Source organism: Dendrobates tinctorius, unplaced genomic scaffold, assembly GCF_039654945.1.
Source record: "Dendrobates tinctorius isolate UK_male_01 unplaced genomic scaffold, ASM3965494v1 ptg000030l, whole genome shotgun sequence".
NCBI classification, from domain to species: domain Eukaryota; kingdom Metazoa; phylum Chordata; class Amphibia; order Anura; family Dendrobatidae; genus Dendrobates; species Dendrobates tinctorius.
In genome coordinates, this window is record NW_027361698.1 from 11,099,501 (window position 1) to 11,126,872 (window position 27,372).

A 27,372-nucleotide genomic window follows, 5' to 3' on the forward strand; every position below is an offset into this window, starting at 1 on the left:
CAGTGAGTAAAGAACCAACTACACCGAACCACACACTCATGACAGACACCTGTTTAGAAGAGGGGTTTCAGGGCAACCAGAATTCAGTTCTGGCACACAGCAAAACCGGCCCTGGTCCCCCCTTCAGCAGCATCATGCATAAATAAGACTCTATTCCTAAACCTGCATGCTGGCTGGATTTGTTCTCTGGAAAAGTTAGACTTTCCACACTTGTTTGTTTTAAACGGCCAGGCACATCATCATAATCCACAATAGACTCATGGGCAGTGGAGTGAGACATACTAGTCTAGGCTTCCTCTGCACATATCCCTAATGCTTCTTTGGGTGGCTTGAGAAAAAAAAAAACAGAATACAGGAAGTCAAACAAACAAATGGTGGGAAAGGGCTGATCAGTGTGACTTTTCTAAAATGGCTATATCTAGGCTGGGTAAGGCAGCATGCCAGGGAGTAACAGCTCATGAATAATTGGGAATCTGTTACTACCCTGGATAACATGTGGTTGTAGATTGTGGGTCTAATTCCTATTAACATGTTCCGAGTAATTGTGCTTTCAAGGAAATACGGTGTTCTGTGTGTACATGATGAATAAAACCATTTCTGACCATTATGTGACTTGTATCCCGCATTCTCACGAGTTTTCCCCTCTGCTTCTTATATCTGTAAATTATTATCCACTGGGAGCTGGGAGAAGATGAGCTGCAGTGATTTCTCCCATAGACAGCACATCACACAGGGGGAAAGCCCACTTTTTGTCACTTTTTAGCTCACAAACAGAAGCTGCAGCAACATGAAGGAGATTATACAGCAGAGCTCAGCTGTCTTGATCTGAATCATCCTCTGATGTGAGGTAAAACACTTGTTGCAGAGCTCCCTTTGTCTGTTCCCCTCTCTGCTTTTCATTCCTTCTCCAACCTCTCCTCTCCATTGAGGATAATGGTCTGTGTCAAATGACACCTTCAGTCCATCTCCTCTAAGCAAGATGGACTTAAGGGCCCGTTACACATAGCGATATCGCTAGCAATATCGCTGTAACGTCACTGGTTTTTGTGACGTAGCAGCGATATTGCTAGCGATATCGCTACATGTGATACGCTGACTATCGCTGATCGGGCAAGAACGTCCTGGACCATTTCTCATTGGGCGCTTCCTGTGGCGCCGACGAGCGACACGTGGACGCAGGCGGGAGGTCGTCAGAATCGCAGCGTCTGACAGGTAAGTAGCAACCCCCGACCACTGCTATGTCGCTGGTGAGATCTGCCTGTGTGACAGCTCACTAGCGACCACTTAGCGATGCACCAGCGATCCATATCGCTGTCGGGATCGCTGGTGCATCGCTAAGTGTAACGGTACCCTTAATCTGCTTTTTAACAGGGGAGTGGGAAGAAGTGTCTGATAAGTGGGGAAAGAAGATGATTTCTCTGATAAGATATAGTACCAAATTTCTTATAATCACCCGTACTATTGATTTATAAGTTCATTTTTAATTTTATTTTATGCTGTATGTACTCTACAGGACTCTGGAAAAACTTCTACATATAAAGCTTAGATCAACCTTTTTTAATTGTTATATATAAAGATTTCCTTTATCTGTGTCAGCTATTCTTATAATATTTCAGCATATGATGGTCTTCCCATTAATATTGTAACTTGGAGGATGACAGTACTAAATTGTCTGATGTGCACTGACTACAGCTACACCTCCACATTTTTGTATTTATTTTCCTACTTTAATTTTGTAATTCATTGGAAAAAGGAGTATACTGACACAGACTTTAAAAGAGGTGGTCAGTCACTTTATTTTAACAAATGTGTTGGAGACATGATTTTGTGGCACTTGCTAATAGTATTAGTTTCTCCTTCTGCAGTTGTTAGGGAGGTTTCACATTAGCATTTCAGGGCGCAGCGACGGCCTGCGCACGGCCGCCGCTGAGCCCTGCCCCCTGCAGCGCCTCCTCCAGTAGCTCCGCCTACGGGCGCATGACGCTGCATGTGTCCTGCGTCCCCTATCTTTATCACTGGGGGCGTAGGCCGTGTGCAGTATGTGTTTGGCGGCGCATGCGTCCTTTTGACGGTGCGCCGAGCGCAACCAAATTGCAACAGGTTGCGTTTAGCGCTGGTCGGCGCACTGTCAAAAGGACGCATGCGTCGCCAAACGCATACTGCGCACGGTGTTATGAATGGGTCACCAAGGAGAAAAAAGCAAAACAAGCTAAGTCACAGAAAACCAGAGAGGTTGGTAACTATGCAGATTGCAGATCCCTGATCCTACCACACAACTAGCAGCAGCCGTGGAGTGTACCTACGATGTTCCTAGACGCTTCGTCACAGCCGGAGGACTAAATAAGCCTGAAGCATGAAAAGGGGAAAACTAACTGCCCCAGAGCAGACCCCAAAGGAATAGATAGCCCCCACACATGTATTGACGGTGAAACAAGATGAAAGCACAAACACAGGCAGGAAAATAGGCTGAGCAAACGATGGGGCCCAAACTAACTAGAAAGGAAAGGAAAGGCACTGTCTGCAACCTGCAAAAAACCCTACAAAAATAATGTCCAACACTTCTGATAGCAAAATTAACCCTGAAGTCACTAGACTTCTCCCACTATATCAGCACTCTGAAATATTCTGAGACAGAGCAAAAAGAGGCCAAACTAGTAAGGGACAAAAAGCAAATTGGCAAAATACTGATAAATAAGAGAGGAAATTCAGCACAGCCCCCAGCCGGGGCTGGCTGACCACACAAAAAACTGAATAGATCAACAAAATCAAGTGTGAACATTAGCAGAAAAACTTAGCTTTAGATGACTGGAACAGAGCTGAAAACCAAGAGCTGACAAGCCAGAAGGAATCACCAGCAACTGAATATGGCGTTGGCTGTCTTAAATCCTATCTGAGCCTCCTGAGGTCCAATCGTCATCCTCATTCTCAGGTGGCAGATCTCCACCGATCAAATCAGTCTCACTACCTCCTGTTACCACCAGAGGGAGTTTTGAATGAGAACTCACAACTGGTGAACCAGAGAATGAACTCACAACAGTACCCCCCCTTGAGGAGGGGTCACTGAACCCTCATCCACGCCACCAGGCTGATCAGGATGGGCCCGGTGAAAAGTACGAACCAATCTATTGGCATGAATATCGGAGGCAGAAACCCAAGAATTATCCTCCTGACCATAACCCTTCCATTTGACCAAGGACTGGAGTCTCCGTCTAACCAAACGAGAATCCAATATTTTCTCTACCTCATATTCCACATTGCCTTCAACCAACACAGGGTCAGGAGGTGCTGCCATAGGAACCACTGGCTCAACAAACCTCTTCAACTGTCACGACTTCCGGCTCTGCCTTCTCCCCTGCGCGCTCTGGCCGGCGCGCTCCTGCTTCCCGGCGCGCTCCCGCGCCTGGTCTCCAGCTCCCTCGGTGTCTGGCACTCAGCGCGCAGCCTCCTGGGTAGTCTGACGCACTGGCCCCACCCACAAGATGGCGGCGCCCACCGCTATTTATGTTCAGCGTCTCCTCAGGTAAGACGCCTGGTTATTGCATGCGGTGACGCCTGTCTTGTGCGGCGTTCACTGTGTTCTCAGGCCCCTTCTCTTCTCCTCTGTCTGCGCTGCCCGTACTACCCCTGTGCTCTCCGCCCTGTCCTCTGTTCTCCGCCGCTACACTTTGCTCCCCGAGCTTCCTGGGTCTTCCTGCCTCGCTACTCTATCTGTGCCGCCTGCTCCCCTTCTCCTCACCCACCTGCCGTGTGTCTTCCCTCTAAATCTGTGTACTTCATTATACCTCTTTCATTTGCAGTTTCCAGTCCTGGTCTTCCCTCCTGGCTCTCCAGTCCTGTGTATCGTTAGGTCTCCCATCCGGTACTCCTGTGCTGCCTCTCCGGTATACTACCCCTGTCGCCCCTTTGGTTCCGGCTGTCGCGGTTCTACCTCCTGGGGGCCTGGCCCTAACGCTCCCTGTATCAGTGTTCTTCATCTGGTCTTCACCTGGGCACTCGCCCTCGGGGGCTCTGGAGCCGTGACCCAGAGGGTCCACTCTCGGGTACGTCTGTCTTTCCCCTTTTGCGCTAGTAACATCGCAACATCAACAGAGATTTGTGAAATACGTTATGGATCTTGAACGGAACTGGAAGAGCCAATCGAAACGAAACAGGATTAAGAATTTCCAAAATCTTATAAGGACCAATAAATCTTGGCTTAAATTTAGGAGATGCAACCTTCATAGCAATATTCTTAGACGACAACCAAACCATATCACCCACTTTAAACCGGGGACCAATGGTCCTATGCCGGTTGGAAAATCGCTGGGCCTTTTCCTGAGAGAGTGACAACTTATCCACCACTTGGTCCCATATCTGCTGCATTCTCTTAACCACAGTGTCCACACCTGGGCAGGACGAAGATTCCACTTGCCCTGAAGAGAATCGAGGATGAAACCCAAAATTACAGAAAAAGGGTGACATCAAAGTGGCAGAACTAGCTCTATTGTTCAGTGCGAATTCGGCCAAGGGTAAAAATGAGACCCAATCATCCTGATCAGCAGATATAAAACATCTCAAATAAGACTCCAAGGTCTGGTTTGTTCTCTTAGTCTGTCCATTGGTCTGAGGATGAAACCCGGAGGAGAAGGATACCTGAATTCCCAGATTGGACCAAAAGGCTTTCCAGAATCTGGAAACAAACTGGACTCCTCTGTCAGACACAATGTTCTCAGGAATCCCATGTAACCGAACCATCTGTTGTAAAAACAAGGGCACCAACTCAGCGGAAGATGGCAACTTTGGGAGTGGTACAAGATGGACCATCTTCGAAAATCTATCACAAATCACCCAGATAACAGTCATTCTCTGAGAGACAGGAAGATCAGAAATAAAATCCATTGAAATATGGGTCCATGGCCTCTTGGGCACCGGCAAGGGCATCAGCAACCCACTAGAACGAGAACAGGGTTTAGACCGAGAACAAGTCCCACAGGACTGTTCAAAATTCCTGACGTCACGAGATAGGGCAGGCCACCAAAAGGAACGACTCACCAAATCTCTGGTACCAAAAATACCTGGATGACCAGCCAATGCGGAGCAATGAATTTCAGACATCACTCTCTTTCTCCACTGGTCAGGAACATACAATTTTCCCATTGGGCAATGCTCAGGTTTATCCTCCTGAAATTCCTCCAGGGCACATCTCAAATCGGGCGAAATGGCAGAAAGAACTACCCCTTCACCTAGGATGGTAGTAGGCTCGGTCACACTAAGAGAATCGGCAAAGAAAATCCAAGAAAGGGCGTCTGCCTTAACATTCTTAGTGCCCGGAAGAAAAGAGACCACAAAATTAAAACGCGTGAAAAACAAGGCCCATTTAGCCTGTCTAGGATTCAAGCGTTTGGCCGACTCCAGATAAATCAAATTCTTGTGATCGGTGAGGACCACAACTTGATGTCTAGCTCCCTCCAACCAATGTCTCCACTTCTCAAATGCCCACTTCATGGCCAACAATTCCCGATTCCCCACGTCATAGTTGCGTTCAGATGGAGAGAACTTTCGAGAAAAGAAGGCACAGGGATTCATCTTAGAAGTCTCAGGGTCTTTTTGGGACAAAACAGCTCCTGCACCAATCTCAGAAGCATCTACCTCCACCTGAAATGGAAGTGAGACATCAGGTTGCCGTAAAACTGTTGTGAATTCATTCTCTGGATCACCAGTTGTGAGTTCTCCTTCCAGACTCCCTCTGGTGGTAACAGGAGGTAGTGAGGCTGATTTGATCGGTGGAGATCTGCCACCTGATGATGAGGATGACGATTGGACCTCAGGAGGCTCAGATTAAATTTAAGACAGCCGACTCCCTATTCAGTGGCTGGTGATTCTGTTATGAATGGGTCACCGAGGAGAAAAAAGCAAAACAAGCTAAGTCACAGAAAACCAGAGAGGTTGGTAACTATGCAGATTGCAGATCCCTGATCCTACCAGACAACTAGCAGCAGCCGTGGAGTGTACCTACGATGTTCCTAGATGCTTCGTCACAGCTGGAGGACTAAATAAGCCTGAAGCATGAAAAGGGGAAAACTAACTGCACCAGAGCAGACCTCAAAGGAATAGATAGCCACCACACATGTATTGACGGTGAAACAAGATGAAAGCACAAACACAGGCAAGAAAATAGGCTTAGCAAACGATGGGGCCCAAACTAACTAGAAAGGAAAGGAAAGGAAAGGCACTGTCTGCAACCTGCAAAAAACCCTACAAAATAATGTCCAACACTTTTGATAGCAAAATTAACCCTGAAGTCACTAGACTTCTCCCACTATATCAGCACTCTGAAATATTCTGAGACAGAGCAAAAAGAGGCCAAACTAGTAGGGGACTAAAAGCAAATTGGCAAAATACTGATAAATAAGAGTGGAAATTCAGCACAGCCCCCAGCCGGGGCTGGCTGACCACACAAAAAGCTGAATACACCAACAAAATCAAGTGTGAACATTAGCAGAAAAACTTAGCTTTAAATGTCTGGAACAGAGCTGAAAACCAAGAGCTGACAAGCCAGAAAGAATCACCAGCAACTGAATAGGGCGTCGGCTGTCTTAAATTCAATCTGAGCCTCCTGAGAACTCACAACTGGTGAACCAGAGAATGAACGCACAACAGCACGGCCTGCGTCCCCAGTGATAAAGATAGGGGACGCAGGACGCATGCAGCGTCATGCGCACGTAGGCGAAGCTACCGGAGGAGGTGTGGCAGGGGGCGGGGCTTAGCGGCGGCCGTGCGCAGACCGTCGCTGCGCCCTGAAACGCTAATGTGAAACCACCCTTAGTGAAGTCTTTCTCACAGGCTGCACAGGTCTCCTTTTCGTAAAATGTAAGGCCCAGGTAGTGCATGTGACCAGACCCGTAATTCAGCATGCTCTAACTGAAAAATACTACACATGGAAAACCTGTTTTTCACTTGCAGGGGGCTAAAAGGCAGGTCAGGTCACATACTCCTCAATCACCTGCCATTTCATAGATCGGAGTAGTGAGCAGTCTGTAAAGAAGGCTGCAATAACACATGAAAGAGGTGAACCTGTAATATATATCAGTAAGTGACAAAAAATGATGTCCCTAAGGCATTTAGTAAAATAAGCATAAAGAGGACAACTGTATTACAGGAAATCTATTTTTAATACCCCATCTGAGAGCATCATTATGTAGTGGCAAATACCCTGATACCAGCAATGAATCACTTACTGGGTTACTTGCTGCAATTTTGAAAAAACGTCTTATCTGCTGCAGACCTACCAGCAAATCTCTGGTTGCTGAGCTCTATATGACCCCGCCCACACCACACAACACCACTGATTGGCAGCTTTCTGTGTACATTGCGCATAGGCAGAAAGCTGCCAATCAGTGGTGAGGGCAGGGTTATGCAGAGCTCATGAACATGGAGGATTACATAGTAGCAGGTTTTCTGGTCCTCTAGTAAAAATCTCCTGCTGATAAGATAGTGTTTTGTTTTTTTATCAAAACTGCGCCAAGCAGCCTAGTAAGTGACATATCACTGGAAAGAGGGTCTATGCCCAAACATCATGCTGCTTTCAAATTAGGTGGCGAAAACCTGATGATAGATTCTCTTTAAGGATTGCTTCATGTGCAGATTCACCATTGGCCCGGCTGTGGGTATGTGTTGGGACAAATAGAAACATATGGTTTCCTTTAGTAACTGGACCACTCAGTGTACCCATGGCAGTAACCATTGTCTTTCACCTTCACAGTAGCAATCTGCAGAGTTTTATTGGTCAGATGGATATAAAATAACATTATACCAGATATTGTGCACTCTATATGTGGAATCTTTTTTTTTCAATATTACTTTTGACTTGATTCCTCTAATATGTTTGTTCATTTACCCCACAGATGCCTTCTGTGAAGCTGTTTGTAATGTTAACTCCAAAGACAAAGATGAAAGTCACTCCAAGTAGACTGTCAGCTGCTACTCAGATTCATTCCATTACAGCAGTTGTTCATCTGAAAATAGAACTCAGACTACAAAAGGCTCAGCTACCGAGGAAGCACGATATTCTTACAGATTATTTGTGGACGTTGATTCAAAGGTAAGATATTCATTACTGTATATTCTTGAAAAACTGATTTAAATAAAATTAAAATGATTTACCGGCTCCCTGAATCTCCCTCATTATGGCTGAGGATTGTGCACGCCTTTCTTTTTCTAGGGTCGTGTGTGATAACATTGTCGTCACACTGGTTACTGCAAGCTGAAAAAGAAATGAAAAATATAAACAAGAACAAACAACAAAAAGTACACGCAACATATCATGTGAATTATAGGTGTGCTGAACTCCAAGGTACTTGTTACAGGTACTGAAACAGTCGTCGATCCTGAAAACCTTTTCCAGCAAATTGTAATGTTTTTATAAGCATTAATTATAGAAACTAAAGCACCACTCCAGTGTTTTTTTATTTATTTCAGCTCTGGAGTGGTGCTACTTATCGAAGTTCCCGGCGCCTAATATTATACTCACCAGCCACCATCTTCATCTGGTATTGGCACCGCTCCCACCGGTCTCCCGCAGTTTGTGACCTTCTTGATCGCTTCAGTGTTTGCTGAAGTGAGTCAGGGGTCACTTTTCAATGCCCGTCTATGAGCATCGTTCTGGCCCTAATAGACTTGCATTGAGAGCTTGTAACCATTACCTCTAACTTCCGGTCAGTCAGAAGATGCGGTCACAAGATGAAGACACAGGGCCAGAGCAGCGCCGAGAAGAAGGGAAAATGGTGGTTGCTGAATATAATATTCGGCACAGGGATCTTGCATTAGTGGCACCACTCCAGAGCTGAAATTAAAAAAAAAATACTGGAGAGGTGCATTAATAAACCGATACTCCAATTTATATTAAAAAAAAAGATATTATGTCTGTATTGCATGAATACCTGTTAAAGGATATTTTTACTATAGAGCAGTCTACATATGGGTTAGTAGAGGTACTACTGCTTCGAACATCAGACCACCATTATTTTATAGACAATCGTCTTGGATATCTCAAATAAAAATTTGACTTTCAATTATTTAGCATATGATTAGTGATGCAGATTCTTGTCATGTCACTGCATTGTTACTGTTTTGTTCCTGGTGGTGTAAAAAATCTTTTTCTTCCTATATACTACAAATTACAACCTGTTCTCACATTCACTAATAGCTCAGGGTCTTTTTTGGTTGACTCCCAAGTGAAAAGCCACTGGTTCAAATCGAGGAGCAGCCATGAAGAAGATTTCCCAAGAAAAGAGAAACAGCATCATCCAGCTCATCGATAGCGGTCTCTTGGCCAAGAAAATTGCCAAACTGCATCATATGAATACAAAATTAAGTTCACCCATCCATTTAAAATCCAATAGGTGGACCTCTGGCGCAACAAACATGGCAGTGGAGGTTTGCTTTGTAATAGTGAAATTACAGACATGCATGCCCGAAAAAAGATGAACAAGCCTCAACTGAAATATCATCATAAGAAGCGTCGGCCGGCTTGAGTTTGCAAAAAAGTGCAACAGTAAAAGATTGGTGATTTGGAGAGATGAGAAAAGGTCATTAGACTAGATTCTGCAAAAAGGTCTGGAAGAAACAAGGGATAAAGGGGCTAATGGATTGACAAATTTAGGGAACTGTCAAGTTCAGTCAGTGGCGTATCTAGGGGGGGGCAGCCGGGGCAGTTGCCCCGGGCGCAGCCAGCAGGGGGGCGCAGTCGGGCCGCCTAATGCAGCGGTCCGCAGTGTCCTCCCTGGCGGCTGCGTTCTGCTGCCCCCCGCCTATACAGACGCCTGTACAATTGAAGCTCTGACCGCCGGGCCAGAGCGACGTCAGCAGCGTGATCAGGTCATGGGATCACGCTGCTGACGTCACTCCCCGGCGCCCAAAGCAAACGCTGGTGGTAAGTGTGCTCCTCTGTGGAGCTGAAGAACCACCGAAGATGGGAGATGAGGGGGAGTTAATGAGTGGAGATGGGGGGGATTTGTAGAGGGGATGGCGGTTAATGTGTGGGGGTATTTAGAGTGGGGATGGGGGTTAATGAGTGGGGATGGGGGTTAATGTGTGTGGGGGTTAATGAGTGGGGATGCCATGGGGTTAATGTGTGGGGGGATTTGGAGTGGAGATGGGGGTTATTTAATGTGATGGGGGTTAATGAGTGGGGGGGTTAATGAATGGGGATGTGGATTAATGTGTGGGGGCATCAATGAGTGGGGATGGGGGTTAATGTGTGTGGGGGTATTTGGAGTGCAGATGGTTATTTAATGTGTGGGGGGGATTTGGAGTGGTGATGGGGTTAATGAGTGGGGAATGGGTTAATGTGCGCGGGGGTTAATGAATGGGGATGGGGGTTAATGTATGGGGGAGTTAATGAGTGGGGTTGGGGTTAATGTGTGGGGGTATTTGGAGTGGGGGTGGGGGGATTTGGAGTGCTGATGGGGGTTAATGAGTGGGGATTGGGTTAATGTGTGGGGGGATTTGGAGTGGGGATGGGGGGTTATTTAATGTGTGGGGGGGATTTGGAATGGGGATGGGGGTACTTAATGTGTGTGGGGGATTGGGGATGGGGGGATTTAATGTGTGGGGAGATTTGAGGACACAAAATAAAGAGTATGTATGAGGAAACAGTATGGGGGATTGGTGCAGACAGTATGGGGAGCGAATGGGTTAATGTATGTGGATGGACACAGTATGGGGAGTCAGGGGTATGTGTGAGCAGACAGTATAGAGAGTGAGGGGGTAAATATATGAGGAGACAGTATGGTGAACAGGTGGGATGCTAGAGGGGAATAGTGTGAGGAGACAGTATATTGCAGATATTTTTATTTAGGGGCATTATAATGACACTTCTATCTTTAAGGGCATCGTGTGGAGATTTTCTGCAGAAGATCGGAGAAGATGGAAGTCTACAGAGACGAGATGTGGATGAGAAAACTCATCATGGGGTCTAGAAGAAAAGGTGACTGACTGCAGAGACGACGTCATCTATAAGGTACTTGGATGTAAATGTTATTTGTGATACTGACTTATTCTCATGTTTTTATTTGTTAGAAACATTAAAGGGGTTCTCCAGGTCTGTGCTGAGTCTGCAGACATTCTATGTGACTGCATACTTCTGAATTCTCACAGTGCTCACTGCACACTGTCAGGATTCTCTCATGCTGGTAATTTACATACATGCGGTCACATGCTGACTAGACATGTGTGGCCTCACTCAATGAAAATGAACAGAGCGGGGCCGGGCACGTCTAGTCGGAATGTGGCCAGAAGTATATAAATCACATACTTGTGCTGACATGACGGTACATCAGCAAGGGAGAATCCTAAAAGTGTGCAGTGCATTCGTTGTGAGAATTCAGAAGCTGCAGTGTCAGGATTCAGCTCTGCAGGTTGCCGTAGTCATCACATGGACACTTCACCCATATGCGATTTTCATAGGTATGATCCTGTGACAACGAGCTTCTCTTCCTGCTTCTCTCAGTTTTTTACTGAACATCGAGAGCATTAGGAGGAGCAGCTCGTGGGTACATGGCTAAGTGTGCAAGTCGCATATGTACTTGGGTGGGGGGGGGCGCCAAACCAAATTCTTGCCCCGGGTACCAGAAAGCCTAGATACGCCTCTGAGTTCAGTGGAGGAAGCCTTATGATATAGGATTGTTTCTCAGCCAAAGGCGTTGGATAATTGACCAGGATCACTGCTGTGGTGGTCTCACTGCTGAGCTACAGGTGAATCTCATAAAATTAGAATATCTTCAAAAAGTTAATTTATTTCAATTCTTCTATACAAAAAGAGAAACTCATATATTAGATAGAGTCATTACAAACAGAGTGATCCATTTCAATTGTTTATTTCTGTTAATGTTGATGATTATGGCTTACAGCTAGTGATGGGCTAAAATGTTCTGGAATACTCGGGTACTCGGACAGAACAACGAGCCCAATGTAAGTCTATGGGAGACCCGAGCATTTTTGCTGTGATCCCCCCAGGGGTCCTTTAAAGGTCTAAAAACATCTGAAAATGATGGAAACACTGCTCAAATGACACGGGGACATCATGGGGATCACCCCTGGAAGCATTCCTGACTCCTAATTCACAACTTTAAACAATTTTTTCCCGAGTTTCATGCCATTTTTACTGGTGCACCAAAAATCAAAAAACATACCAAAACGAAACCAAAATGGATTTTGCTGGGAAACATGTTAAGGTACATCCTTTCCAGGTTAATGACATGCAAATAAATCAAAATAATTAACCCCAGACTAAAATGTACCTCCCTCACTTGGGCTATGCTCAGACTCTTTTTGAAGCGTTTTTCAACTTTAACACTGCTTTCAACCAATACAAATGCATTCACTGGGAAATGTCATTGTAACATTTAACAACCCTAGCTGGCCATGTGGTGTGTGATACATAAGCAGACACATCGTGTTTCATTTATAAAGGAGGGACTCTTAAAGTCACAGAGCCTATATTTACAGGGGCATCAGGCGGCATTAATCTTCTTAAAGGGCCATTATTAATCAGTGGGACTCCTAAATTGTTATTGCCTATGCAGTGAGTGGATGGGCTACAAGAATTATTACGCACCACAATACCCCTTTCATGAAAGGTACAGGAGGGCTTCCTGAAAAAATGTTGCATTGAATGCAAGGCCTGGCCTGCCCCAAAGTTATATGCACCCTAATAAGATTTTCAAGCCACGTACTGGATGTCCACCGGGAAATCCACCTTACATTGTTCATTTCGGAATCCCAAACTATTTTCTTATGCATTGTCTGTCTGCAAGGCCTGCCCTGGTGCCAAGTTATCTGCACCCCAATATGCCTTTGAAACCACATATTGGAAGGGCACAGGAAAATCCACTTCAAATTATTCATTTTATACTCCCATTCTGTTTTCTTATGCATAGACTGCAAGGCCTGCCCTGCTACCAAGTCATATGCACCCCAATAACCCCAATCCCTTGGATGAAACATGTAGGAGGGCCTATTAACAAAAAATGTCACATTAAAAAGGAGCGTATCTCCTAGACTTGGAATGCCCATACACTAAGTGTGTTGGCTGTCAAACATTTTCCTCTGTGGGGTACACCTCAACCTTTTCCATAGCAAGTATTTTACGCCCAGCAAAACCACCCACACTTGTTCGCAATTCGACTCTGGCTGTAGCAGCATGGAACACATTAACGCTGGTTGATCTAGTGGCGGCGGATGATGAGACGTGGAGGAAGGCCTGATTTAAAATTATGCCCAATTTAAAGGAGCGGGTCTTCTACACTTGGAATGCCCAAACGCTTAGTGTATGGGCTGGCAAACATTTCCCCTGTGGGGTACACCTCAACCTTTGGCAGAACAAGTATTTGAGGCACAGCCTAAACACCCACCCTTGTTACAAATTCATCACTGGCTGTAGCTGCACGGGACACTTAAACCCTTTTGATCTAGTGGCGGTGGATGATGAGACTTGGAGGAAGGCCTGATTAAAAAATAGGCCCAATTTCTAGGACCAGGCCTCCTAGACTTGGAATGCCGATACACTTATTGTATGGGCTGGCAAACATTTCCCCTTGGGGGTGTAAATATTTTTCAAATTTTGGTGACGGCCATCATAACACCCTTGCAAAAACATAGAGTGGCCGGAGCATGATTGAATACGTTCACCCTGGAGTGGTGGTGGATGGTGAGAATGAGGAGAAGGAGGAGGAGGACACCAAATAGCAAAAAACATGAAGCGTATATCCATGTTTGGTTGTGAAGAGGTGCATGTGAATACACCTCACAAAAAAACACTACATTGGAGTTTATGCTTCGCTGTCATCATTTGGTGGTGTCGCGAAGTCAGGCCCAATGCATCCCTTGTTCATTTTTATAAGAGTCAGCCTGTCTGCATTTTCCATAGAAAGGCGAATGCGCTTATCTGTGATAATGCCACTAACAGCACTAAAAACCCGCACGGACAAAACGCTAGCGGCAGGGCAGGCCAGGACCTCCAATGCGTAGAGAGCCAGCCCATGCCACGTGTCCAGCTTGGATACCTAATAATTAAAAGGCACAGAGTAATCACGGAGGACGTTGGTACGGTCAGCAAGGTACTCCCTCAGCATCTTAGAAAAGATTGCATTCCTTGTGAGATTACCCCGCGCCTCAGTGCACAGGTGATGGGAGGGTCTTAGAAAACTGTCCCAGAACTTTGCCAGTGTTCCCCTGCCTCTGCTGGAGTGGACTTGTGTCTGTGTCGCCTGTCCTGCTTGGTTGGCCAACAAAATGTTATCTCTGCCGCCTGCGTTTTGAGAAGGGAATTTTTTTAATAACTTTGCAATGGTGGCCCTATGGTACTGCACCATTTTGGTACACCTGTCTGCCTCTGGAACAAGAGATACAAAGTTATCTTTTTAGTGTGGGTCTAAAAGTTTCACTAGCCAGTAATGACTGTTACCAAATATTTTGACTATACGAGGGTCACGGGAAAGGCAGCGCAACATAAAGTCAGCCATGCGTGCCAGACTGGTAACAGGCAAGCCTTCCGTGTCTTCACCAACAGGACAACTGACCAAGGTGTCCTCCTCCTCTTCCTCTTCTTCTCTGTCCTCAGGCCATCCACGCTGAACAGATGGTATGACAGATGTGGTTGTAGTCCCGTCTATAGCGCATGAAAGTAGCTCCTGTTCTTCCTCCTCCTCTTCCTCATTGTCAACCAATCCACGTTGGGATGACATGAGGCTGGTCTGTTTGTAATCACCCTGTATGGTTCCTTGATCCATGTCCTCGTGCTCCAACTGCAATGCATCCTGTTTCATTGTGAGCAGAGAGCTTTTCAGAATGCAGATGAGTGGGATAGTGATGCTAATTATGGCATCATCACTGCTCACCATCTTGGTGGAGTCCTCAAAGTTATTGGAGGATGCTACATATGACTGACATCCATGTCCACTCCTGAGGTTTTATGTGTGGTGTCAAACCTGAAACTCGACGGCTTTGTTGATGCTGGCATTCAACAACTGCCTGCTTCTGCTCACAAATCCTTTCCAACATATGGAGTGTAGAGTTCCAACGTGTGGGGACATTACACACCAGTCAGTGAGACGGAATCTGTAATCGCTGCTGAAGCACGGCAAGGTTGGCTGAAGCTGTAGCTGACTTTCTAAAATGTAAACACAGGCGGCGTACTTTAACCAGCAGATCCGGCAGCTCCGGATAGCTTTTTAGAAAACGTTGAACAATGAGGTTAAGCACATGTGCCAGGCATGGTATGTGTGTCAGTTCGCCTCGCCTCAGAGCCGCCACCAGGTTCCTGTCATTGTGACACACAACCTTGCCTGGCTGGAGATTCAGCAGTGTCAGCCACATATCTGCCTGCTCTTTCAGAGCTGTCAACAACTCTTCAGCATTGTGTGGTTTGTCACCTAAGCAAATTAGCTTCAGCACAGCCTGTTGCCACCTTGCTTTTGCAGTGCTGCAGTGCTTCAAGCTTGTGACTGATGTGCTCCTTTCGGACATGGAGCCTGAAGAGGAGGAGGAGGTGCAGGAGCTGTACACTGTGGCGGCAACCCTGATTGACGTAGGGCCCACAATCCTTGGTGTCTGGAGGACGTGATCCATCCTAAGGTCTGACTGGGTCCCGGCTTCCACTATGATGATAACCCAGCATGCCATCAGCGAGATGTAACGTCCCTGGCCACAAGCACTTGTCCACGTGTCCGTGGTTAGGTGTACTTTCCCAGTAACTGCATTGTTGAGGGCATGGGTATTGTTGTGGGACACGTGCTTGTGTAATGCCGGACGGCACAGCAGGAGAAATAGTGGCGGCTGGGGACCGAGTACCTTGGGACGGCCGCCGCCATCAGGTTGCGGAAAGCTTCCATCTCAACAAGCCTAAAAGGCAACATTTTGACCGAAAGCAGACAAGAAATATGAGAATTGAGTATTTTAGCCTTTGGGGCGTTGGCTGCGTATTTACGCTTACGTTCCAATGATTGGGGTATGGACAACTGAAGGCTGCGCTGGGACAAGGACGTGGATGTGATTGATGATGCTGGTATTTGACTGTGTGCCATGGCAGGTGCAGGGCAGGAGGCATCTTCGCATGCACCATGGACAGGGGATTGGCTTGCACGTAAAACACTGGAAGAAGCAGTGGTGTCACCCACAGACACTGTTCCTGGAGCCAGGGGTTGGGCCCACAAAGTCGGGTGCTTTGCTGCCATGTGCCTGAACATGCTGGTGGTGGTAAGACTGGTAGTTTTGCTACCCCTGCTGATGCTGGCATAACAGGTGTTACAAATGGCCTGTTTGGGGTTATCAGCAGAGTCTTTAAAAAACAACCAAACTCGGGAAGACCTAACAGTTGGACTGGCAACTTCCGTCAGGTTGGTGTTACGAGGAACGGTTGCTCACCTTCTGTCTGCAGCCACTACACAGCTTCTTCCTGCCTGAAGTGGTGCGACGCCTACCTCCCCCTATGTACTGCTGTCCTCGCTGTGCATGTCCTACTGCCAGGTTGGGTCTGTTACTACATCATCCACCACCTCATCTTCCACTTCCCCACCCTGGGTCTCCTCCTGATTTTAAGGCAATTGTGTCTTATCATTGTCCATCTCTTGTGACCGTGGCTGCTCAAAGATTTGTGCATCGATGCATGGAATATCATCTTGCCCCACTTCAAGTGGACCGGGTGAGAGGCATGAATCTCCAAATGGAAAAATGAACAGCTCTTCGGAGTGTCCGAGTGTGGGATCACTTGTCTCAGGGCACTTAACATGGTGGGAGGAAGGAGGATCAGGGTAAGGAAAATGCGGTCCTGATTCACGGCAACTCTGACTTGACCGTGTTGAAGACAGGTTGTTGGTGTTGGTGGATAAGTAACTGGAAGTATTATCCGCTATACAACTAAGAACCTTTTCACACTGCTCGGGCTTCAATAGTGCTGTCTTGCCGCGGTCCCCTAGGACTTTGGACACTAAGGTCCAGCTAGAAGATGTGGGTGTTTTTGGTGGCCCAATTTCAGCTTGCCCACGTCCTCGGCCTTGGCCTGTACCATCACCATCACATCCACCTCCCCGTCCCTTGCCATGCACCTTGCCCATTGTAAATGGGCTAGAATATTAGACACGTTCAATACAAAAAGGTGATTTGGGAGGCAACTTGTATGTGATACGTGTGCTGGAAAACCACACTTTTGCCTATCTGTACTTTAAGATAAAATGTGTTTTGCCTTATCAGATTTAATAAGTACTATAACAGACTGCAAATAAAATACAATGTATAGGCCTAAAATGGCCACATTTTTGGCAAGGATAAATGAGACCTGTTAGGGAGATACCACAACCAAAAATTTCTGGTGTGTATTTTTTATATTTTTTTTTGTGCTAAATACTGCTGTAAGGCTAGTTTCACACTTGCTTTTTTTTGCAGCGCGTTTTTCCCGCAAAAAAACGCATTGAAAAAACGCATACAAAAGCATACAACTGCTGCGTTTTTTTCAAGCATTTTTATGAGCATGCATGAAAAAAACGCAGCGTTTTTATGCGTTTGTATGCGTTTTTAGTGCGTTTTTACCGCGTTTGCGTTTTTTTCCAACATTTTTAGGTGGCCCCTCACACTACCCAAACCATGACTTTACTAACCCTAACCCTGACCCTAACCCTAACCCTAACCCTGACCCTAACCCTTAACCAAACCATACTTAACCCTAATCCTGACCCTAACCCTGACCCTAATCCTTAACAAAACCATACTTAACCCTAACCCTGACCCTAACCCTAACCCTGACCCTAACCCTAACCCTAACCCTGACCCTAACCCTAACCCTAACCCTAACCCTGACCCTAACCCTTAACAAAACCATACTTAACCCTAATCCTGACCCTAACCCTGACCCTAACCCTTAACCAAACCATACTTAACCCTAATCCTGACCCTAACCCTGACCCTAACCCTAACCCTAACCCTGACCCTAACCCTTAACAAAACCCATACTTAACCCTAATCCTGACCCTAACCCTGACCCTAACCCTTAACAAAACCATACTTAACCCTAACCCTGACCCTAACCCTAACCCTGACCCTAACCCTAAACCTAACCCTGACCCTAACCCTAACCCTAACCCTAACCCTGACCCTAACCCTTAACCAAACCATACTTAACCCTAATCCTGACCCTAACCCTGACCCTAACCCTTAACAAAACCATACTTAACCCTAACCCTAACCCTAACCCTGACCCTAACCCTAACCCTAACCCTGACCCTAACCCTAACCCTAACCCTAACCCTGACCCTAACCCTTAACAAAACCATACTTAACCCTAATCCTGACCCTAACCCTGACCCTAACCCTTAACCAAACCATACTTAACCCTAACCCTGACCCAAACCCCAACCCTAACCCTGACCCTGACCCTAACCCTAACCCTAAACCCCCTTAACTAACCCTAACTCTAACCCAAACCCCTAAATTCCTTGTTTAAAAAAAAAAAACGCATATGCAAAAAAACGCATACATGAGCATGCCAGTGCGCACATATGCGCATCCATAGGCTATAATGGCCATTTTTAGCGCAAAACGTGCGCATATGTGCGCATGCGCTTTTTTGCAGGGCCAAAAAATGCAACATGCTGCGTCTGGAAAATACAAACGCACACCCCAAAAAAACGCAGCGCATGAAAATCGCATACATGCGCTTACAAGCGCGCAGGTATGCGCACCCATGTTAAATATAGGGGAAAAAACGCATGCGCACATGTGCGTTTTTTTCCAGCGCTAAAAAACGCAAATGTGAAACCAGCCTAATTAAGTCCAGTGACACCCAGGACCAAAAAATAAAATAGCCGTAAACTGGCCAAACTTTGAGCACACACAGATATGAGCTGACACACAGATACCACACCTAAAAATGTGTGTGGCCTGTTTTTTTTTTTTTAATTACTTGGCTAAATAGTGCTGTATTTATAAGTACAGTGCCAGACAGCAAAAAGAAAATGAATTTAGGGCAAAAAAGACCAAAATTTTTAGCAGACGGATGGATGAGGCATGTCACAGATCTACCACACTGTAAAATATGTGGCCTGCCTGTATTTTTTGGTGGGGTTCAGCAAAATAGTGTTAAGAAATTGTGTAAGAACCCATGTGGTATATGCGGTTTTCTGTTCTTGCAAATCCTTCTACATTGGAAAAACTAAATGTCCTCTCTACGTAAGATTCAGAGAACATTATAATTCCATTAGTAAGGGAAAAGGGGTACCACGGTTAGTTAGGCATGTTAGAGAGAAGCATGGGGGGGATCCAGGTGTCCTGTCCTTTGTTGGGATTGAAAGGGTGTCTTTGCCCTCCAATAGGGGTTTTACATAGGCTCCTACTTAGAAGAGAGGCCAGATGGATTATGCGCACACGGGCGCAGGAATCCTCTGACTGGAATGAGAGAATTAATATGTCTATTTTTCTATGAAAGCCTGATCAATTATTATGTATTTTTACATGTGTACAATTTGTATTTGTGTTTTTTTAATTTGCTTTTTATTGCTGCATATACAGTATGTTATGTGTCGGGGGACTGGTTTTTCTGACGTTTCACCTTTAAGTTGTTACATCAGTTCCACCCACCTGTGTGACCCGTAGAAGCGCAACCTCAGCCCGACACGGTCGTCGTCTCCTGCTCTCCTGCTCCCATCCTCCCAATGTGAATGTTTAAATCATTTGAATAAACAGTGATTTTTAACGGTGAGTGCTATCCACTTCTTCTTTATTAGGATTTGTAATGTCATATAAAGTTCAAGTACATAGAAACTACAAGAACCTCAATGTAGAGTTATGTCATGCTGTCTTTGTCTCTTAAATGAGTTGTCCAGGTTTCTCACAAAAGTCTGCAGCCATTCTGCATGAATGCAGACCTGTGAGTCCTCTCAGACTGTGCATTGCCTGCTGTGAGGATTCTCTGGGGCTCATGCAAGACCAGGTGGCCATGTAACCGCAAGTATGTGATATACATATTCCTGGCCATGTAAACACAGGTATGTAGTATGCATACTCCTGGCCATATTCAGACTAGATGTTCATGGCCTCTGAATGTGGCCAGGCGTATGCATATTGCAGTCACATAACTAGTCGATCTCGGCATCAGAGAATCTTGACAGTGTATGCTGCACGCTCTGTGATTATTCACAAGACCGCAGTCACATACAGTGACTGCATACTTTCGTGGTTAACCTGGACAACCCTTTCAAGCAATTCATCTTGGGCAGGTTGGCTGTGTACATTTTGCATCTGTCACAATTACTGAATAAACTCTGCATGCCCAAAAATTTAAGATGGAGACCGACAAACAACAAAGGGCCCTATGGAATATTAGGAGCGCTGTGTTACAACTTCGAATGTTTCAGATGTAGCCTTTTTGCTCTATTATCTTTCACTAAGAATGAGGCTGACGGCAATGATGGGTACAGAGTGTCAGTAAAATAATTGTTTCCATGTATTCTATTTTTGTAGTAAGGCCGGGGTCACACTGGCGATTAAAACGGACGAATGCAATGCGATAAAATATCGCATTGCATTCGTCCCAATGTTATTCTATGGGGCAGCTCCCATCATGCGATTTTTGATCGGATCCGATCCTCGAACCGAGACAATCGCAGCATGCTGCGATTGTCACCGATTTTCGGATCGGATTCGACAATGCAAGTCTATGGGGGCGAGAAAAAATTGTATTGCAAACGGACCCGATGTGTGAGTTGCGATAAAATTGCACCAAAAGCCGGCATTTTTTTTTCCAAAATACAGTAAAATCACAGTGTCCGGTTAAATAAAGAAACAAATTAATAGATCTAGACACATTAAATAAATATATATACTAGATTATGGCCCGATGCTATCGCATCGGGAGGATGCGATAGCATCACACCTCTTGCCATGTTAACCCTCAACACACACACTCCTCTCACCTTTCACCATCTCCACTCACTCTTTCACTCCACATACGACCCCTTCTCTCACTCCGTCTCTCATACTCACGCCGTCATCGCCGCTGCTCCACGATCCCCGACATCTTCTTCCGCCGGCGCCATCCTGGATCCAGACGTTGTCCACGCCGGCGACATGTTCTTGCGGCGACGCCATCTTGAGTATCGTGAAATCCCGCGATAGTCAAGATGGCGTCGCCGGAAGAACATGTCGCCGGCGTGGACGACGTCTGGATCCAAAATGGCGTCGGCGAAATCTCGCGAGTTTTCGCCAACGCCATTTTGGATCCCGACGTCGTCCTCGCCGGCGACATGTTCTTGCGGCGACGCCATCTTGACTATCGCGGGATTTCGCCGATCCAAAATGGCGTCGCCGCAAGAACATGTCGCCGGCGTGGACGACGTCGGGATCCAAAATGGCGTCGGCGAAATCTCGTGAGTTTTCGCCGACGCCATTTTGGATACCGACGTCGTCCTCGCCGGCGACATGTTCTTGCGGTGACGCCATCTTGACTATCGCGGGATTTCGCCGATCCAAAATGGCGTCGCCGCAAGAACATGTCGCCGGCGTGGAGGACGTCTGGATCCAGGATGGCGCCGGCGGAAGAAGATGTCGGGGATCGTGGATCAGCGGCGATGACGGCGTGAGTATGAGAGACAGGGTGAGAGAAAGGGTCGTATGTGGAGTGAAAGAGTGAGTGGACGTGAGTGGAGATGGTGAAAGGTGAGTGGAGTGTGTGTGTTGAGGGTTAACATGGAAAGAGGTGTGCGGTGACGTCACCGGTTACAACTGGACGGAAGTTGTTACAACCGGAAGTTGCTTAGGGCATTTATTATTATAGATATTTATATATATATATATATATTTTATACATGTCATAGAGACACATTTATATATATATTTCTAATTCATACAGTTCTTAATTGCAGAATAGCCGCTGAAACATTAGCCGGCTTTTGTATAACATTCTCCTGCCCGACATGAAATGACACATGGTTTACATATAGTTAACCATTTCATGTTTTTTTTTTTTATGTCTATCACTATTAATTATATGAGGGCTTGTTGGTAAAATTTTGGAGTTGTAGGGGTTCATTTAAGGGGTTTATTCGTTGTATTAAATTGCAGGGACTCCCGCTGACATCACTGAGGCTGCAGGGAGTCCCCGCAATTTCATATAACGAATTAACCCCTTAAATGAACCCCTACAACTCCAAAATTTTACCAACAAGCCCTCACATAATTAATAGTGATATACATAAAAAAAAACCATGAAATGAAATGGTTAACTATATGTAAACCATGTGTCATTTCATGTCGGGCAGGAGAATGTTATACAAAAGCTGGCTAATGTTTCAGCGGCTATTCTGCTATGATGAACTGTATGAATTAGAAATATATATATATATAAATGTGTCTCTATGACATGTATAATATATATATATATATATATATTTATTTAATGTGTCCAGATCTATTAATTTGTTTGTGTGTGGAAACCTGTCATTGGGCTCCATTATTTGTCCATTTAGCTATCCCGCGAGAAAATCTCGCAAGATGGATGTCAAAAGGATCCTTACATGCGATTAAAATCGCATCGATGAAGAAAAATCGCATCAAAAACAGATCAATGGTTAAGATACCTTTGTGCGATTTCGGACCATTAAAATCGGACCTTTTTTTAATCGTTGTGTGTGACTCCAGCCTAATAGTTATGTACTCATAGTGCACATCTGTCCACACGTTGCCCATAGTGCACATTTGTCCACACATTGCCCATAGTGCACATCTGTCCACACTTTGCCATCTCCATATTACCAGCTCCTTGGGGTCTGCAGATGTTCTGGAAATGAGCATGTGAAAATTTTAGACAAAAATAGAACGGTTGGGCTATTAAGTGTTCCTAAGTATGTGATTTGGCACTGTACCATTTATGTTCATCTTAGGCTACTTTGACACTAGTGTTTTTTTGCACTGCGTGCGCAGTCCAAACGCATACAAAAAACGCATCAAGCGTTTTGCATGCGTTTGCTTATTTTATGTGCATGCGTTTTAACCAGTTTGTAGCCATATTGACCCTTAAAACGCATGCGATTTTAAACGCAGGCACGCCTGCGTTCCCATAGACTGTAATGTGTTTTTTTGCGCTTTCCGTGCGCATGCGTTTATTTGAGACAGGTCGGACGGACCAAAAATGCAACAGGTTGTGTCCGGCGCGCCTGGGCGCAAACTACAAAAAAAGTATGCGCACAAAAATGCACACGAACGCGTGCAAACGCTGGACCATGCGCCCCCATGTTAAAGATAGGGCCTCAGGACGCATGCGCATGTAAGCGCACGATGCGCTACGCTAAAAAACGCTAGTGTGAAACCAGCCTTACTTCAGACATTGTATTAGATGAATTTAGTGTTGAAATATTCCCAAAGAAGGACGCAATCCTCATCTGTATGTAAGCATAGCATTCAATTATTTGCATAGTCTAAGTGACGCACCACCACTGCCGCACAATATATGTCGTTCATGTTCTTATTTTTTACATACAGTGGAATTGAAAAGAGCAGTCAAATACATTTCAATACAGTCGGGACTGTGGAGTTCAGCTCTGTTCCTGCCAAAAATATGCCCCATCATTTGCTAATTAAAATCTACGAGCATATTTTATGGGAGATTTTCCTGGCATACATGAGGACAGCGCGCCTCTCGCAGACATAGTGTGAATCAAGCGCTATATGCAGCAAATGAAAGTTTAAATTGCAAAAAAAAAATAATAATTCTGAACATTGGAGCCTAAAGGGATATTATGATGAGAGGTGATGGTATTAGGCACTCAGGGTTACTCTTGTTTATTTGCCTGCAGTTACATGTTCTGCATTAAGCTGATGTTTCATTGGTTACATCACATTATGTGTTACGAGGCTTTGCCATTGCACATTGTGAGAGGATGCTTTTGTATTATTCTTCTAACAAACATGAGTCACACATTACATTTGTGCAGCCTCTGGAAAATAACAGCTCAATGCAATGTAGTGACAAAAATACAAAGCAAAAACTGTGGGAGTTGATCATTGTCATATTATGCATCATGATGTACAACGTATCAATAATGTGGATACAGCTGATGTGTGTTTGTGTGCCATTGCATGTATGTGTGAGAGTATATATGTGAGAGTGTATGCTTGTGTATGTGAGAGCATGTGTGTGTATATACAATAGGGAAAATAAGTATTTGATACACTGCCGATTTTGCACGTTTTCCCACCTACAAAGAATGGAGAGGTCTGTAATTTTTATCGTAGGTACACTTCAACTGTGAGGGACAGAATCTAACAATAAAAAAATAGAAAAATAATATTGTATGATTTTTAAATAATTAAATTGCATTTTATTGCATGAAATTAATATGAGATCACCTACCAACCAGTAAGAATTCTGGCTCTCACAGACCTGTTAGTTTTTCTTTAAGAAGTCCTCCTACTCTGCAATCATTACTTGTATTAATTAGACCTGTTTGAACTTGTTATCATTTTAAAAAGACACCTGTGCACACACTCAATCCTCACTCTCCATTCTCTCCACCTTGGCCAAGACTAAAGAGCTGTCTAAGGACACCAGGAACAAAATTTTAGATCTGCACATGGATGGAATGAGCTACAGCACAATAGAGAAGCAGTTTGGTGAGAAGGCAATGATTGCTGGCACAATTATTAGAAAATGGAAGAAACACAAAATGACAGTCAATCTTCCTCGGTCTGGGGCTCCATGGAGGATTTCTCCACATGGGATAAGGATGATTCTGAGAAAGGTCAGGAATCATCTCAGAACTAAATAGGAGGACCTGGTCAATGACCAGAAGAGAGCTGGGACCGCAGTCTCAAACATTACCGTTAGTAACACCCTACACTGTCATGGATTCAAATCCTGTAGGGCACGCAAGGTCCCCCTGCTCACGCCAGTACATGCACAGGCCCGTTTGACATTCGCCAATGACCAGAAGAGGAATGGGAGAAAGTCATGTGGTCAGATGAGACCAAAATAGAACTTTTTGGTAGTATCTCCATTCACTATGTTTGGGGGAAGAAGAAGGATGAATACAACCCCAAGAACACCAGGGGCGGACATATCATTGTTGCAACCTGTGCAGCCGCACAGGGGCCCAAGAGGTGAGGGGGCCCATTTATACCTCCAAAGCAGGTGCAATCTTGCATTTTTAGGAGATCTTGGGCTGCAAAGGGCCCATGTATGTTTCTTGCACAGGGGCCCTTTTCTGTCTGCATCCGCCAGTGAAGAACACTATTTCAACTGCCCCATATTGAAGGGAGGATGGATGGGGTCAGGCATCGTGAGATTTTGGCCAACACTCTCCTTCCCTCTGTAAGAGCAATGTGGCTGGGTCTTTCAACATGACAATGAGCCAAAACAAATAACCAGGGCAACTAAAGAGTGGCTCCATAACAAACATTTCAAGGTCCTGGAGTGGCCTAGTCACTCTGCAGACCTGAACCCAAAATCAAATCTTTGGAGGCAGCTGAAACTCAATGTTGCCCAGCAACAGCCCCAAAACCTGAAAAACCTGGAGGAGATGTGCATGGAAAAGGGGGACAAAATCCCTCCTGCAGAGTGTACAAACTTGGGCAAGAACTACAGCAAACATCTGACCTTTGCAATTGCAAACAAAGGTTTCTGCACCAAATAATAACTTCTGTTTTTCTAGTATATCAAATACTTATTTCATGCAATAAAATGGAAATTAGTTATGTAAAAATCATACAATGTGATTTTCTGTATCATTATTTTTAGATTCTGTCTCACACAGTTGTGTACCTATAATAAAAATTACAGACCTCTCCATTCTTTGCAGGTGGGAAAACTTGCAAAATCGACAGTGTATAAAATACTTATTTTCCCCACAGTATGTGTGAATAAGTGAGAGTGTGTGTATGTGTGTATATGTACATGTGTATATGTGAGAACATGTATTTGTTTTTGTGCGTATATATGAGAGAGTGTGTGTGTTTAAGTGGGAGAATGTGTTTGTATGTGTTTGGCCACATTCACACATGTGTCAGTGTGTGTGTGCATATATAGGTGTATGTGACAGTGTGTATGTATGTGCATGTGCCTATATATATACATGTATATATATGTATGTGTCAGTGTGTGTGTGATATTTTCTCATCTTCTCATGCTAGTCTAACTAGTGAAAATAATTCTATCCACAACTTGCAAGCAAAGATCATACTAAAAGGGGTTAAGTTATCAATTCTAGCACTGGAATCAAAGCAAAAACTTATTTACCATGTTTTGAAACCAGAGTATTTTGCTACTTTACCTAATCACGTGCCTTTTAGCATTTCATAAATAGAACCCGGTATTCCTATCTAGAGCAAGAAACAAAAGTAGTTGCCTAGCAACATAATCTTCATAACTGGCCGAGTTCTTAACTTATATAAAGCATCAAAACTGATCCGCTCTGCCCACCTTGCAATTTACCAAGATTAAGGCAGATTTGCTTTACGAAAGGCAGAAGCTTATTGTTGGCAAACCTAAATAACACAGAGATGCCAGCAGCTTTCCTGATGGGACAAATATATACGTGTCTAACAAAAGAATGACTACATTTGAAGAATGGTCGAAAATTCTGACAGTGAGGAGAAAGGGTCTGGTGTCTGGTGTCTCATCTGGGGTCTGGGGTTTTTGACCAGCACCATGAAGTACAAGATAAAATAACATTGGCCTTCATATATGTTTCATACTCATAACTATAACCAACCTTCCACTAAGGAGTCAGAGCAATATCAGTCTAAGTTGCTGAGAGGTGGCACGGATTCGAGGAGCCAACAACACTACATGATAGTATGGGTGACAGTTCTTACCTGTGACTTTCTGATGGAAACCAACCAGGCAGATTGAATGGATTGCCACTGCTACTGTGCTACAAGTGTAAATGACCTTCCTTCTCGTGGACTGACTTTCCAGGCATAGTAACTGGTATGGAGTCAAACCCAAGGGTCTGGAGCACTCCACAAAGCCTGGCATCCCATGACATCAGCTGGCTAAATATAGATTTAACACTTCTGGATCTTATAGCTTTTAAACTTCGCATGAATGAAAACTGAACTTAATATTTTTTTTATTCATCTGATATCATTTGCTGAAATTGATAGCAGGGATGGGTCCAGAACGTGACGCCCCATGGATAACAGAAAAGATCAGGGTGTTTTTCTGTGTTAGACTTATGTCACTGTGCTGTAACAATGTGTTGTGGTGTCGCGTGGTATTTCTCACTTTGGAGGTCATCTGTCACTTTTTTTTTGCTTGTAATGTGTGCTGCGCTTGTGTGCTGGCAGTGTCTTAAATAAGCCTGCAAATGCTTTTGTGCTGGACATTAATTTGTTCCTTGAAACCTAGACCTG

The 27,372-nt window shown here is 44.9% G+C and overlaps 1 protein-coding gene across 1 annotated transcript in view; it reads right to left on the reverse strand.

The window, feature by feature from the left end:
* The window catches only part of MYOZ2 (myozenin 2), a 196,466-nt gene extending 169,525 nt beyond the window's left edge, over nt 1-26,941 (reverse strand). The window contains exons 1-2 of the mRNA XM_073571854.1: nt 26,833-26,941; nt 8,143-8,242 (exon numbers count right to left, since the gene is read on the reverse strand). Coding sequence (XP_073427955.1) covers nt 8,143-8,218 — 76 coding nt within the window. The 5' untranslated portion in view covers nt 8,219-8,242; nt 26,833-26,941. The remainder of the gene's footprint in view (nt 1-8,142; nt 8,243-26,832) is intronic.
* Between the last annotated feature and the right edge of the window lie 431 nt (nt 26,942-27,372).